Here is a 16,308-nt window from a genome sequence, read left to right on the forward strand (position 1 = left end):
TTTTGTTGATTTTAAACAGATCAGCCACAACATTATGACCACAGACAGTTGAAGTAAATAACATTGACCATCTTGTGACAGTACAATGTTCTGCTGGGAAACTTTTGGACCTGTCATTCGTGTGGATGTTACGTAGCACCCACCTAGACTAGACCAGGCACCCCCACCCCAAAGGCCCGCACTAACAACATTCTGTTGCCAGACACCACAGGACACCCTCAGAAAGCCCATGTCCATATTCAGATGAGTCACAACTGTTTTGGAGGCACAAGGGAGACCTACACAATATTAGGAGGGTGGTCATAATGTTATGCCTGATCGGTGTATGCTTAGTTATTATCATTTTTTTTTGCGAAATTATTGCTGACTCCCGCCATAAAGGCTCTGGAGGGATGTTGGTAAAGATATAACCACTGCCAGGTAACGTCTCCCACTCTGGGTGTCACTGTTCCAGATCTTTACGGTGCAGCTGACTCTTGGGGAGCAGGTGTGGGAGGCAGAGGGCACCAGCATCAAAAAGGCCCAGCACTCCACAGCTGCCAAAGCACTGGCTGAGAGCGTCCTTCCCAGGCCAGCGCCCCGCTCCCCCAAAGTTGACATCAACAGCAACCCAGGTAATGCAACAACAACATTCATTAAATAAAAAAAAAAGGCTCATTCAAGTGAGGCACAGTGAATTGAGTAGTGTGTTGTTGATTCTTGTTCGTTATTCCCAGTGCAGGGTGGTGTTTAGCCAGCTGGAATAATTCAAGAAAAAAAATATACTAATCTCCGTCAAATTAATGGTTAATACTTTTATTATTGTGCAGCAGGTGCAACAACCAAAAGTAGATACCATGCAGGGTTAATGGGCTCTTTTCACATTTGCTTTAAGGATGTCAGCACGACTTCAATATTTTAGAAAGCAGAACATTTTGGCTCTGGTGTTACTAATGGGATATTCCCTCTCAAGATACACATTTTCTTTGTTCCTGTTTTAGTTCCTACTTTTAAGGTTGGTTGTTTGGGTTAGGTTTTACAGCTGAAAGCACAGACCTCATTCGGTTTGGGACGTGACGCAAAAGCGATGGAGCTCCCCTTGTGTGGTTTATAAACAGTTTTAAAACATATATTTTTGACATAAACTGTTATGAGCTACTCACATGTAGCGCTGTCTGCGTGACAGAAGGAAATCTTCTGCACCGTGAGCCCGGTTAACAAGACTTTTATTTATTTCATTTGTTTTTACACAAAGAATGGCAGAGGTACCAGAAATGAGCTGAATGATGGCTGAGCTACTACAGCTTTAGGTCCTGGAGCTGTACACTCTGTCATTACGCTTGAACAGAACACTGTTAAAGGATAGGTCTTCAGTGTTTGAAGTCGGTGTCCGGGTGTCCAAATGGAGACTCGATCACACGTCTGTCTTTCCTGGTCCCACAAATCAACAGTGCTCCGTCTTTTCACACTTTATCTGAATTAATGTGAAGCCCCAGCTTTCAGTGTTGTGTTGACATATGCAAACACAAATCAGTGCAAAGTCTGCGCGTTTATTAATCTGAGTAGTTAGATGTAAGATTACGTTTTAAACCAAAATACACCGTTCTAAAACCTTTTTAAAGATCCAATTTAAAATATAAGATTTTTAGCTACTGTGTCAAATTCCCCTTTCACTTATACTGAGTGGTACAAGGGGAAAACTAAAACCTTCTAAACTATATCAGTTTAATTCTGTTGCAGCTGATGTAAAAACGATTTAGAAGCAGTTCTCCTGTTCATGTCAGCGTGTTTTTATATGCAGGGCATTTTAGCTTGAGCGTAAAGTCCATGCATATCAGTTGAGTAACTCACCCTGCCCGATGCTGGTATCTTGTAAAATCATATCTTCGTTTTTGGATGAGTGCCTTTTTTCTGTTCATTTATTTATACAGCTAAGCAGTGTTGAAACGCAGTATATGGAATTGGAAGGAGGTGTGAAGGGCTCAAAAGTCACGGAGTGAGTTGTGCAGGATTCTAACCCACTGTGGGATAAATTAAAGGATTATCTTGTCTTTGTTTATAACCGTAAAGCAGAGTGCTGATGCTGCTATCACGACAAAGCACTGTGACGCCTATATCATTAATGGAGTGTTTCTATATTTATTGTTTTAACCTGAAGGAGTCTCACTTCGAGCCGTAACTCTCGATTCATTGGATGTATTTAAATAATCAGTGATCAGACCTTCTGAATAAATCCTCAGGTCAAGCTTATGTTTTATCCTTATCCAATATTATTAATAATGATGATAATTATGATAATACCACTAGCTTTGTCTTTCCATTCCTACCCTCTGTGGTATTGTTGGCGTGAAAGGCCCCATAGCCAGCTCTTAATGAGATTAAAAAAGTCCTGTGATAGGTTATGCAATACCAGTGGGGAGCTGTGGGATTAGTGGTGCATGCATGGCAGGTAAGAATTTTTAGGCAGACTGCAGACGTTTTTTTTTTTTTTTCTTTTCATTTTTATTTTTTTTTAATGTGGTGTAGGTAATTAAAGGGCACACAATAGGGCTTCATGCAGTCTGTCCTGATCTATTTGGAGACCATGTCAGTGATTTTCAGTTGATTTGAATTTTATTTACTGAAAGCAAGATTATGTTAGCGACTCACAATTCATGTTCATTAGCAAGTTTTCTTGAATATTTCTGTTTTATTTCCATAATACACAGGCAGTATAACACCCACAGTGGAGCTGAATGGTCTGGCTATGAAGAGAGGGGAGCCTGCTATCTACAGGCCTTTGGATCCCAAGCCCATGCCCAATTACAGAGCTAATTACAACTTCAGAGGGATGTTTAACCAAAGGTAAGTACATTTAAATGCAACTCATGCAGCTGCGTCAACTGTTTCTGTTTTTCAGCTATGTCATGACACAGGATTATTGTGTTTGGGACAGCCCCTGTCTCGAATTTTGAATTCTGTCAGTACAAAGCTCGATATAACAATTGACTTAACATGTGCAATGACCTGTGCCATTTCAAGCTATGGTGAAGTATGAGCCCTGGTAATCCGGCTAAATTCACACTGCAACACTCGGTGACTTTAGATTTATTGATCAACGTCAGATTTGTTTATTTTTTTGGCTGTTCACATTATTATTATTTTTTTTTTTTTTAAATGTTACCAATGTCAGATTCCACTGCAAAGTTGTATTTGATACCACCCGGATGTCACCAGCTACACAGCAGGGTTTATCACCACAGTCAAACCTCAAAACCAGACCACAAGGTCAGAACCTTACCATTGACATTGCCTGTAAGACTCTTAACTTTTGATGACTGCAGCCGTGTTCTTGCATGGTTTGACAGCTTCCTGTTCCTCCACTGACTACCTCACTCAAGATTCAAGTCATGTTTATTTTTACTTCTACAATACGTTAATAAAAACATTAAGAGGTGTGAAATACAGTTTATCTTAGTCCCACTGTGCTACGTATACACTGCTAAGACACACCTTAACAACTTACTACAACTGCAACAACTGCTGCACTGCTCTATCTACTACTCTACATGTTACGACACAGAATACAAAATGATTTTCTAAACAGAAGATATGCAGAACCTTCTATTTAGATATATACAACTGCACACTCTTATTGATGTTTACAAGTACACGGGATACAGTAAATGAATGAATACTGTTATTGGTAGATACAACTGCTTGCTCTCCTGAGCGCCCTCGGGAAGTAGAGGCGTTGCTGAGCACTCTTGCTGAGCGCTGTGGTTTTTTCAGTCCAATAGAGGTCCTCTGTGATGTGGAACTTGTTGTTGTTGACCCTCTCCACTACAGAGGTAACGATGGTCAGCGGGGGATTGATGAAGTTGATAACAAACATTGTTTTCCCTACATTTAGAGAGACGTTGTTTGACCTGCACCCCCTCTCCAGGTGTTGCACCTCCTCTCTGTGCTGTGTGTCATTGTTGTCACTGATGAGGCCAACTACAGTTACGTCATCAGCAAACATAATGATAATGTGGTTGGAGCTGGACCTTCTAGCACAGTGGTGGTCAGCAGGGTGAACAGCAGTGGGCTGAGCACGCATCCCTGGGGGGCTCCAGTGGTCAGGATGACTGTGGCTGTTGTTAATCTGGACTGGCTGCTGTCTTCATGGAAGAAAGTCCAGAACCCAAGTCTTTGTAGCTTTTAAATGTGATTCAGAACCTACGAATGAATATTAGTATAACTGTCCAGACATTTGAACCTTTATCTGATTTAGAACCACATATTTAAATGGCCTAAATCAGAATCAAAAGTTCAGATTCCATGTGATTTTTAAATATATAAAAACACAGATCTAAGTCATGTATCAGCAAAAAAGGGAAGGCCTGAGCCATGTTGGTGTGCAGTCTAAACAAAGGCTCACTTTAGATTGAAAGGCCAAAAACTGAGAAAGGACTTAAAAGTACATCTTCAGTGGAATACAACAAAACTCTTGACAAGCTAGAAATACAGATTCTTTAAAGCTTCCTTTTTAATAACCGCTGCACAACACATGACAATTGGATGTGTTTGTCTGTTGTTTTGTAACAGTTTTGTTTTCCCCCTCCACGTAAAAAAAAAAAAAAGAGAGAGATTATTGTTTATGAATTTCTCCACTTTGGAAAAGCTTCTCTTTTGGGGAATTGAGAAATGGAGGCTTAGTTTGCAGCCAATTACTTTATTCTCGTAGGACTGGATAATCTTTGAGATTCATCCAGCTTAGAGTGGACTTGGTCTTGATATATTTCGGATGACCTCAAACAGCATTGTTTCTTTGATCCCACTGGCTCAGATGCGTGTCAGACATGGCTCTCCACTCCATATGTTTTCTAAACGGATGAATGTGGTGCCCTCATGGGTTCCCTCTGCACTCAGTCTCTGTCAGCTTTAGTTTTTTTTTTCCTTTGCCGGAGCCATCCAGCCATTTCCGAAAGTCCATAAAAGTGCCACCGAGGTGCAATTAATGATCCCCTCTCCCTCAGAGAAGGAATGTTATGTAGGCCTGTGGATTTGTTGGGCTGAGTGCCACCCAAAACCAGGTAACCTCTCAGTTAGGGAAAAGAAGGATGTCATTTTCAGGCTTGAGTGGATGATCAACAAAGGAATGCAGAAAAACGTAAACTAAGTTCATGTACAGAGAATAAATTGTAGGTTTTGTATATGAATGTTATCCCGCAGGTTTATCAACCCTTATAATTCTACTGAAACGTCAGCTGAATGTAAATAATATTGTATCACTGTATTCTATCATGTTGTTAGCGATATTATTTCAAATACAGAGGCTTACAACTTGGCAAAAGTTGAGTTACACAGCTCTTGAAAGCACACTTTATCTGCAACTTGGCAACTTTGATGAAGACGGTGTTCATCTGGGTTTCCTGGACAAGCTTTGAGTCGTTCAGGACGCGTTGTGATCCCCTCCAGATGGCAGTGTTTCCTCATTTTAAAAGTCCTACACCGCTGCTTTCCAAAGGTGACTTAGCACCCATTTTGTAACCTGTAAGTTGGCAATTTATGTAAGATTTTATTTATGTGGATGCTTGCCTTGTCATCTGAAAGATTGGAATGCGAAGCTGTAATTTTTAAGACACTAAAGTGTAACACAGAAGCGTATGTTTGGTTTTGATGTAAACTTCAGCTCCTTAAGGTCCTATAGTGGTGTATTCTGATTCTAAATGTGTGCGATTAAGTAGCCAGAAGAAGTCAGAGACTGAGTTGCCCCGTTGGGTAACTGATATGTAGTCAGCATCTGGCACACATCTTCTACTATTTGATCCATGCAGGAACAAACATGGGGTGAAAGATAAATGTCTTTGGGGTAGAGGAGAAAATCTGTTTTCCAGCATCTGTCTGTCAATGTCATATGTCACACTGATGAGTTTCTAAGAGACGGGCAGGATCCGTTCCCCACGGTCTGTTTAGTTTTGCCTCTTTTGTGAGGGAGAGGGGGTCGGAGGACGCGTGCGCCTCGAACCGACGTGACATAAGAAAAGACGTAGCTCATCCCAAGGTCACTTATGTTTTCACGAGGTCTCTTTCTTTCAGACCTGGATTAATGAAAGCGAGACCTTCTGAATATGAATTCTCTTAATCAGATGACTGACTCCGTGGCGGAGTGACAGGCCATATCCACAATCGGTCACCTTAATGATGCTGCAGGGAAGCGAAGGTTTTCACATGCCCATGTCCTTACCTATTATGATGAATAAGAGTGATCCAGAGTCATGTTGATGGAAAATCTAACCATTAAAAGGGCAGCCTGGCTCTGATCCATCAGCGCTCTAATCACCACCAAGACCAGTATTGATTCATTCAGAAAGTGCCCTGATGAGAAAATACAGCGATAATATGAAATGTGCATTTATCAGCGTCTTAATGAATCTTATTTATGGCCAAGGACCCGTGCATAATTCTTTACCATCCAAGTCCATGTTTAAATCAGCGATTTTTTTTTCTCCGTTACCGCCCCATTGTTCATTCTCGCTGAACAATGATCACCTTGTTCAGTCAGTTACTCGGCTGCCGTGAAGCGTTTGTGGAAATTCAGCCCAAATGATTAACGAAAACAGTTTGGAAAGTATTTGAGTTATCTAAAAATCTGGTTACATCAACCCGTTTTCATGGACAATCCCTAACTCCTGTGTTATCATTGGAACACCTGATTCCAATGAGTCATACTGAGCTCCTCCAGTTTATCCACGACGCTCCCAGCTTTCCTCCTGCTGCTCTAATCTCAGGGGGGCGGGGGCGCCTGCATCCTGCATTCTGTCAGAGCTGGAATTTGGATAGGACTTTCCCCTGTTGGAGAAAAACTGAGCAGTCTTTAGCCGCCCACCTCCTCCCAGCCCTCATTTGGTTATGACAGTAATGTCAGCTGGAAGAACAGTGGGCTGAATGACTGGGGGTGCTTTGCTTTGTGACATTTCCTCCTGAGATGATGTTCAGATATGGAGCTGGCCGTTGCTGCTTTCTCTGTAGGAAACAGAGGGAGAATGGGTCACCTGCAGTGAATTCAGTACCTGCAATATCTTGCATTGGCCAGTCTAGAGCTTTATCCCAATAGGAGTGTAATTAGTTTTTTTACACCTTCCCGTTATGCATACGGTTTTCGTAATGACGAACCCACATGAAGCATTTTAGCAGCTTCCAGCTCATTGGTAAAGACTTCAACTTTTCAGCTTTGTTTCTGTGTCACTGCTCTTATCGACCCTGTTTCCAGTTGCAGCAGGGGAGCTGTTTTCAGTGGAAAAGCTCTGACGAACCCGCTGCACGCTACCTGCCTGCCCCAAAAAGGCAGATAAAGTGACTAAAGCGAACGCAGCGGAGTGTGTAGCAGACAAAGAGGAGAGCAGATTGCATTCGCTACGTGGTCAGAGACGCGAATGCTGATGTCGTTCAATGTGTATTGGATTATTAAATGGGTAACTTGCTCGGAGATAAGCCATGTCAGTTTTATAATATAAGATAATCCTTTTGTTTATTATTTTGCCCCCCTAGAGCCTTAAAACAATCAGTAACTGTTAAAGATCTAGCATTTAGTTCTGGTTAATATAAAAATAACAAGTCTTTATAATGAAGACGTAATGTTTTCATGTCCCACTCTGTTGTTTTTTCCACTTTCTCTGTGGGATTGGTGTTTATTTAGCGGCTCAATTGTGTCGTATCTCTGATATTTTGACCGTCGTATCGCCTGAAATCTCTTACAAGCTGTTCTCACCACTGAGAGCTTTACATTGGATTCATGACAACATGAAGTCTGTGTGAAAACTGGGATAAACCTCCTTTCATTTGTGGTATGTGTAAACGAAAAATGGCAATAATGATGAAATGATTAAGGATTAAATATCAAATGCTTCAGGCTTATTATTTTATTTGGAGCAGATGTGATCACTAGCATTAGATACCTAAATCCATTGAGCCAGTGACAGTTGATTGTGGCACATAAGGGGTTAATTGCGTTACAGCTGCGTTCTCAACTTGCCTTGTAGCTATATGACAGCGTCGCTGTAAAATCAATGACATCCACGCATGCGCCTTGATGAGGTGTGTGTGCGGGCGCGCACGCTTGGCGTAAGAAATATAAAGACACGATGGAAGGAGACTTCTCCTTGAAAAACGAACACCCTTCTCATGCCTTCAGGAACTCGGTATAACATCAAACGGCGAAGACGGCGGCGCAGACACAAAGAGCGCACACAGACACGCAGGTGTACCTTGTCATCCACATCTCTAATTGGGCCAGCCCGGCCTGCTGAAAAGGCGACTCTGCCCACTAGCGCTTTTCTATATTCAACATTTCCTCTCATCTCTTCCTATGTGAAGCTATCATATATCCTCCGAGGCTTTCTTCGCTCACTCAGCCCTCTTTTTTTTTTTTTTTTTTTTTTGGTCTCTCCTCTCCATCTCGCTCACTTTCTCCCAGGCCTCCGGTTTATTTTTGTTATTTTTTTATAGCGCACCGGCCTGTTGCCGTTTGTATTCTCTTAACGGTCTAATCGGCACACTGTGTACTCTTTTGTCCGTTGGTGCATTCCACAGATATGGTTTTTCTTATCCATCCCATCGTTGCAGCTGCCAAAGCCTACAAGGTAGAGACTTCCCAAGAATAACTTCTTATTGCATTAATTTTTTTGTTTTTGTCAAATGAATACGTCAGTGTGTAGATTCCTAATTCAGATGTTCTTATAGTTGATAAATTACCATGACAGAACAAAGGATAATATGTCCTAATTGTACTAATGGGTGTAAACCCATAAAGAAGTGTTTTATTGAAGGGGGTGGAGGAGTGAAAAACAGGTCCAACATAAACAAATGCTTGGAATGATTTGTGCTCAACAGACTCTGTGACACAGAAGTCTGGTCTCTCCTTTCATCTCCTCTCCTCTGAGTGGAGTTTCGTGTTTGTCTTTCCCCGTGTGTCATCCTCTCCTCTTTTGTCTTAATGTGTGGAATTTAAATCAGGTCACATTCACTAGGAGCACTTTTCGTAAATCTGAGGACCAGGTGTTTCTGTATCCCTTCACAAAAACCCACCGCTTCCCTTGAACCTCACCAGGAAATGAGACACTTCTTTTGCCGCGGCTTTCAAAGCTGTTGGTCCTGCCTCCTGGGTAGCTGTACAGTATCGGTGCTCAGCTGTAAGTGGCTGTCAAGAGAAAGCGTTTGCCGAGGATCTCTTTGGGTTGCCCTCTTTCTTCAGGGCGGCGGACGCCAGCGCCGCATGACACGCATCGCAACATGTGCACCCATTGTTGGCGCGGATCATCACGGTTTGGTGCACATCAAGTCGTCGGGACACACCGCTGGCCTACTTTCCAGTGTTTTTGTCCATTAACTTTGCAGAACTGCGGCAATTTCATTAGATTTATGGTCCGTGTCCGTAATCCCTTTGACCTTCCTCTGTGATGTACCTCCTTGACAGCCCCTGTAGTGGTTTGGGATCTCATTTAGACTACTGGAATGATCATTTATGCATTTCCACTTCAGCAAACATATAGATAAAATGCATCGCTAGGCAATTACAGTAAAGGCTCTTGTATATAGAATAGTCACATTTTGTCTTTTGAGTATGTAGCGTCATCTCCAGCCCACTGTATAATCCCGAAGTAAACTAATATGTTTGTGCTAATCTATGTTCTAACCTCAGTTTCAGTAATGAGAGGACAGCTTCCCCCTTCTGGGAAACATGTTCCTCAAGTTTTAACCACATTCTGAACTCGGTCCACATAACACCCAATCAATCCGCCGTGGTTGCATGCGTCACTGGAAGATGTGACAAGGAATAGAGAAATAATTACAAATATATGTTCCGTTTACTTTGGTGTGAATCAAACCAGCAGTAGACACGCTGCTGCTGCTGGATCATGCGTCTTCCTCTGTTAGGACCCGCCGTCTTGCATCATTCTAATTTTCTTCGCAGCGAAGAAAGTCAAAACAAAGTTTGTTCCGTGAAGTGATGCTCCTTCTTTGGTGGTCCTACCAGTTGAGAGGAAATCAGAGCAACCAGTCTGTGTTTTACATCATGTACAGTAATTGGTGGTTTGTTCCTTTCTCAGCATCAGCAAAACCACACCTCTGCTCAGAAAATGTACATTTTTAAGGACAAGGCGGCGTGGTAGTTTCTAATGTGTACAGCACAGTTGTAACCTGAAAGAATCAAAGAGGAGTGAACTAAGAATGTGCCAGGAAATGTTTTTTCTCAATAAATAATCTTGCTGCTAAGTTACTAACTAGTTGCTAACTTTTATACGCTGATATTGCTGTATTGGTAAGGTTAGCATGAACAGACTGAGGAAAATCATTTGCATGGATAATAACTTACACAAACAATATGACCATAAGAAATTCACAATATTTCTTTTTCCAATAATGGCACAGGAGACTTTTTTTTTTTAACATAGCAATTAGTTTTTCCCTCGTAATGACAATGAACATAAAACAGCAGGTCACAGTTTAGTATTCTTAATGAGGACAGGGGGTTCTGATTTTAGACTGATCCTCAGCCAGCCATTCCTCCCAGTCAGCCAAGTCTTAACAGTTTGGCACTAAAAGGGCACAAGGGTTAAGAAGTTTTTTTTGTTTTGTTTTTCGCTGTGGCGCATAAATGCACACGTTGTAATTGTTTCGCACACATTGGCAAGCCCTTTATTACTCACCGATCTTTTTCTGTGCTTTAGAAGTTGCAGTTGTTCATGCAATGCCTGTTTTGAGTCAAATAATTAAAGAATAGACTATTTTCCAGTGGTTGCTTTTATTACTAGCATAATGAAATCAAGCCTTGGGGTTTTAAGCGAGCCTATTAGTATTTCTTCTGGTTGCATGCTACCTGTCAGTTACAGCACTGTAACCCTGTCATGTCTGGGGTTTGATGCGTCGCTGTGACTCAGCAGTAAAGCTCGACAGGAAAGCGGTCAGGAGACCTGCACAGGGTTGTGACTTGTCATGAGCCAGGCATGGAAGGAGGGCACCGGGACAGCACACTTGATTACAGAGCTTGCACAAAGAGGGCTTTAATCTCTTGTAGGAAATTAAAACCACAACAAACGGTAAAAACAATGTACGCTGTCAGCTTGGACAATTTAATTAAAATAAGTTATGAAACCTTTGTTTTATGCACTGTGTCTGTTCGTTTATTCTTAATTAATACGTGTTGTCTGTAAAAGCAGCAGCGATATGAGTTGTTCGTATGAGAACACCAGCTGTCTGCAGCGCACAGACACGGCAGTACGTTGCACTAGCAGACGACGAGGGAGTTAAGATAGCTCACATAGTGAACTTTAATGAAAGCCTGGAGACCCCAAAGTCTGTTTATGTTAAACTAAAGCTGGGGACACGCTACACAATTTTCACAGTCTTTACAGATTGTGAAAAGCCTAGGAGTACACACTATCAGACAGGCTTTGGAAGATTTTTGCCTGACAACTGAAACACTGAGGATCACATGCTTAACTTCTGCGCCTGATGAGGGATCACAGACGACATGATTTGTCAAACCAACTAAAGCTATCTGAACGCAGCAAACTCTTGCGAGAGCGACAGTTGTGCTTTTTAATTAAACCAACACTGAATAGGCGCTTGTGCTCCTGCCACAGCTCGCTTAATCTCTCCTCCATTTCCGTGGTCCAGGTTCGCTTTTGTCGCCACTCTTGCCATCGTTGTTTTGATTTTCCGACACTTCCCGTCGTCTTCTGGCGCTATTTCCTGCGTCCCACCCTCTCTGTTTCACTGGCTGCAGGGAATACGTGTTTGCAGTTGGGTCGGTAATCAATAACACTACCCGATTACGTCCAGATTCAGCTAAAAAAACAACAAAATTGTTGTTTGATTGACCGCGACTGAGGTCAGGTCGGGTCTGTTTCCCTCACACACTAACACATTTTTGTGCCAACTACCCATGCTGACTGTCTCCAACTGGTGCAGATTGGTGAAGTTTTCCCCCAATTTGGAATCGTGGGTAAAATCTGGCAAAAAAGTCTTGTATTGTGTCCTAAGCTTAAGAAAGCTATTGGGTGATAATTTAAATCATTACTTGACTTTACACTCCAAAGGTTTGACAGGCGTTGGCAGCAGAGTCCATTTTTACACCACAAGATTCATATTTGTATTCTCTAACACTGATGGTTTGACAACAAATGAACCATTTAAATTAGCCTTTGCAGCGAATGAGTGTCTCTCTGTGTTACAGTTGCCGTAGGGGACATCTGATGGTGAATAACGCTGATTGTGGCTTCTCCGAGACCGCTACACATTTCACACACACCAACGGTTTCTCATGATCGCTTTGAGTCTGTGTTTGCGCTTTCAGACACGTCTTTATGCTTTCTGTCTCTTCTGTAAGCAGTCAGAAACCACAGTAATCTGAAGGCTAACACTAGCTTTAAGCTACGTTTTCAAACCCCATAACCAAATACAGTTCAGTTTTTTATCGGTGCACGTGTTGTTCACATTTTTTTTGTCAACGTGCAGGCCTTTGATGTGTCATTTCACATAAGGAGACAGGGAGGAATGTGTCATACTCCTAAAACCTAAAACAGTCTGAATCACAGTGAGGTCTAAAACAGTAATAGTTTGCATGTATCTAGCTAAAAACATTTGACAGTGCCAAATAAAAAAAAGCCATTGTCAAAGGACAAGGAGAGAGGAGCTCCAAGTTTCTCATCATGTTATGTCGTACCTCGTGCATGTGTTGTAACTGTCATGCTGTGTCTGGTGTGGTGCTGTACTAACCATCGAACTTTAGTGTACATTTAGACATATCTGCAAATACTAATTGAAATCACAATAAAGTTTCAAACACATAATTTTGATAAACAGTAAAGACATTTAACATCAACATATGTGGGTTGAAACAACCAAAACTTTTTGTGTTTGCTGCAAAATCAGACTTAATGAGCAATTAGGGCCAAAGTAATAACTTTTCTTGCAACCACTACTCAGACATTACATTGGATCTCCTTTTCCCAAGGGATTAGTGGTTTGTAACCTCAGACTGGGTCCAAGGAACGTTGAAAATACACCCCCCCCCCCCCCCCCCCCCCCCCCCCCATACACACACACACACACAGTTTATGCCATGACAGTTGGTGTTTTGAGCGCTGTGTTTACTTGACTACGTGGGCTCTTTTCTCACACCATTATGTATTTTCTACATGAGCAATTGCGTGAGGCTGAAGGGAAGGATCGCAATCAGTGATGGACACGGGGAATGAAGTATGGAAGTTGGGAGGGAGAGAAAACAAGTAAAGGTCTGGCAGCAGATTGGAAGAAAGTGCAGCTGGTGGAGGACTGAGCCCGTCCAAGTTTTTGCATTTTTTTGTTTCCCAGATCTCTGTCACCCTTTGCAGTCACATCCCCTTTTACGAGCCTTTTTGAGTGTAACGGTGGTTTAGTACATACAGCTATTTATGTTCGCATGTGCGGCCAATAGATTTCTTGGTGGATTAAGCTCTGTGATGCTAGGAGACAAGTTGGCCAGTCCACTCCCTCGTTGCTGTCATTTGTATGCGTATGATTTGTCCGCTTTTCTTTATGCTCGTTGCGTTTTAGCCTCAGCAGAATCCTTATATAAAAGAACGGCCTTCAAGGGTAGAATATAGAATGGTTCTCAGTTACTCAGCTGCATATTTGTGTCCTGTTGGATGTGGATGTGGATCTGGCGACTGGGGATCACTGAAGGCCACTGAACCCATTTCTGTGTTCATGAAAACGGTGTGAGAAAACATTTGTGACAGGGTGTATTATCATGCTGGAAGTATTCATTAGAAAATTGAATTTTGTTGTAACAATGGATGCACATAGCCAACAACAATAGTCGGATGATAGTGAACCATGAATTTGTGGTGTTACGGGGCCCGAATTTGGCTGCACCTTGACGCCACCACCACCACCAATGCCACCACCAGTATGTACCACTGACACAGTGCGGTTTGTCAAGTGTTGCCAACAAATTCTGATCCTTAAATCTGCAGCCTGATTGGAAATCACAATTCAGCCCACCAAACCACATTTTTAAGTCTTCAGTGGTCTACTTGTGGTGAGCATGTGCCAAGTGCAGCCTAATCCTTTTGTCCTTAGCTGACAGTTGTGGAACCCAATGTGCTCTTTTGCTGTTTTAGCCCATCTCTCAGAAGGCTCACTGGGTTTTGGATTTCACCACAGTTGTAAAAAAGCGCTTGTCTCAGAGTCCTGTCTATGAGCTTGAACCATTCTCCTCTGTTTCGGTCTGTAGAACTGCTCCTCGCTGGTATTATTTTTGTTTCCACACCATTCTGAGCAAACTGTTCCCAGTTCCCAGGAGATCAATAGTATCAGAAGTACGAAAACTAGCCTCACTGATCCCATGGTGAAGGTCACAGAGATCACATTTTTCCCCATTCTGATGCTTGAACATTAACTGAACCTCTTGACCTGCGTCTGCCAGATTTGAGTGTTGGCTGCCGCTGATTGCCTCATTGGATAATTTCATAAATAAGCAGGTGTACAGGTATTCCTGATAAAGTATTCAGGGAGTTTATCTTATTTATTTAATGTTGCATTAAATGTGCAATTTTAGGATGTCCTCAAAGAAAGTAGGTGGTTGTCAAAAAAGACGTGGTGATCTTTTTTTGCTTGTCACAAAACTAGCATCTTAATCGTCCATACTTAAAACATGTCACGTCAAAATGTGGGACAATAAACCCCTCAGTATATCTACTACAGGGACTGGGTATAGCTAATGATTTGTGTGATTTTATCAAATGATTTTGGGTCTTCCATATGAAGATTTATTTGGAAGGTTTTCCGATACATGCAAGTCTCATTGGTGAAAGCTTGTTTCTTATTGTGCTACAGTTTTGTTGTGCTAAATGTTTATTTAATTAATTTTTTATTTAAAAGGAAAAAAAGCCGTGTGTCTTAGCAACGGAATCAAGAGAATCTAACGACACAGACCAACCAAAATGACGGCACATTCTCATGACTAATTCATAGTCTGTTGCCACCGCACCGGTTCAAGGCCGTCATGGAGCGTCCGGGAAATTTATGTAAAAATATACGAGGAAATATTGGTGTCTCTGCTTTAAATGTAAGAGCCCATTCATACAACAAGCCTTTTACATTAAATTATACTGCTGTGCTCCAATTTCAGCCGCTTCGGCATGGATGACGCATGTTGGCGAAATGTTCCCTTTTGTTTTACCTCTGTTTACATCCTCTACTAAATCAGGCTTTCTTTGAGCTGTCCAGCCTGCACAATTGATCCTACCAATACTTAATTTGACCCCTTTTGCTCAGGGTTATAATAAATAATGTTTTTAGTGTGCAGTTTGTGGGCAGCTTGACGTACAGCATGACCTGCTGCTCATATTAACAGTCCTGGATACCTTACATCAGGGGTGCCCAATACGTTGATCGCAATCGACTGTTAGATTGCGAAGGTAGCGTGGGTGGAACACGTGCCATTGAAAAAATGTTTTAGATATTAGTCTGTAATTTATCTGTTGCACCTCCAGAACAAAGACAAACGTTCAAGAATATGTAGCTTTTCTGTGTGTGAATATTGATATACCTGAGATTATAGTGTAACACGCGTAACTTTTTCTGCTATGTGAATATGCAAAATATTAAACATGTCATGGTAGTGATTGTGATGGAAGCTGTTCAGTTTAGAAACATGCTTTATTTCTTTTTACCCCGACATCTGGGGGGAAAAAAAAAAATAGTTTCCAGCTGAAATGTCACCTTGTCATTTATAGTAATAACTGCAAAACCAAATCTCTCACTTCCCAGTAGGGCTGTATGTGTGTGGGCTTAAATCACATCTTTGAATGTGACCATCTCTGTGTCTGTTCACGTCTTTGAATGATTAAGATGTAATGCCGACCTTCACTAACAAGACCCACATTAAAGAGCGGAGCAGGAGAGGTTCTGCCTTCAAAGTCAAATACATTACTCACTGCTAATTGTTGATGAGTTATCATTTGATTGAGTTGCAGCATTCCTTTAGCCATGTCAGATACACACACACACACTTGCGTCATCACACAGCCACGGTGGTGTTTTTTTTAATGTTATTTTTCCCTCTGAGCAGTCTCCACACCCTCCCTACAGGTGTCTTGGTCCAGTTCCCTCTCTGCAGTAGTAATGATAACAAAAATAATAATTGATAACACAGAACAGACAGTACGAGCTCACATGTGCAGACTTTTGTGCTGGCCACAGAGCGCTAATGTGATTTTCCTGTGTGTGTTTTTTTTTGGTCTGCGTGATTTTAATGTGTGTATGTGCACTCGCCTGTATTCTTGGCTTGCTTGTGTGTAAGCCACTACTTTCCCA

General features: G+C 41.9%; 1 protein-coding gene across 2 annotated transcripts in view; it reads left to right on the forward strand.

Annotated features, from left to right (window-relative positions):
* Window positions 1–16,308, forward strand: part of stau2 (staufen double-stranded RNA binding protein 2) — a 91,349-nt gene that overhangs the window by 3,384 nt on the left and 71,657 nt on the right. For both annotated transcript variants that reach the window (XM_084566477.1, XM_084566478.1), the window contains exons 4-5: window positions 455–614; window positions 2,688–2,823. In XM_084566477.1, coding sequence (XP_084422603.1) covers window positions 455–614; window positions 2,688–2,823 — 296 coding nt within the window. The remainder of the gene's footprint in view (window positions 1–454; window positions 615–2,687; window positions 2,824–16,308) is intronic.

Source organism: Chelon labrosus, assembly GCF_963514085.1.
Source record: "Chelon labrosus genome assembly, chromosome: 18".
In the NCBI taxonomy this organism is placed as follows: domain Eukaryota; kingdom Metazoa; phylum Chordata; class Actinopteri; order Mugiliformes; family Mugilidae; genus Chelon; species Chelon labrosus.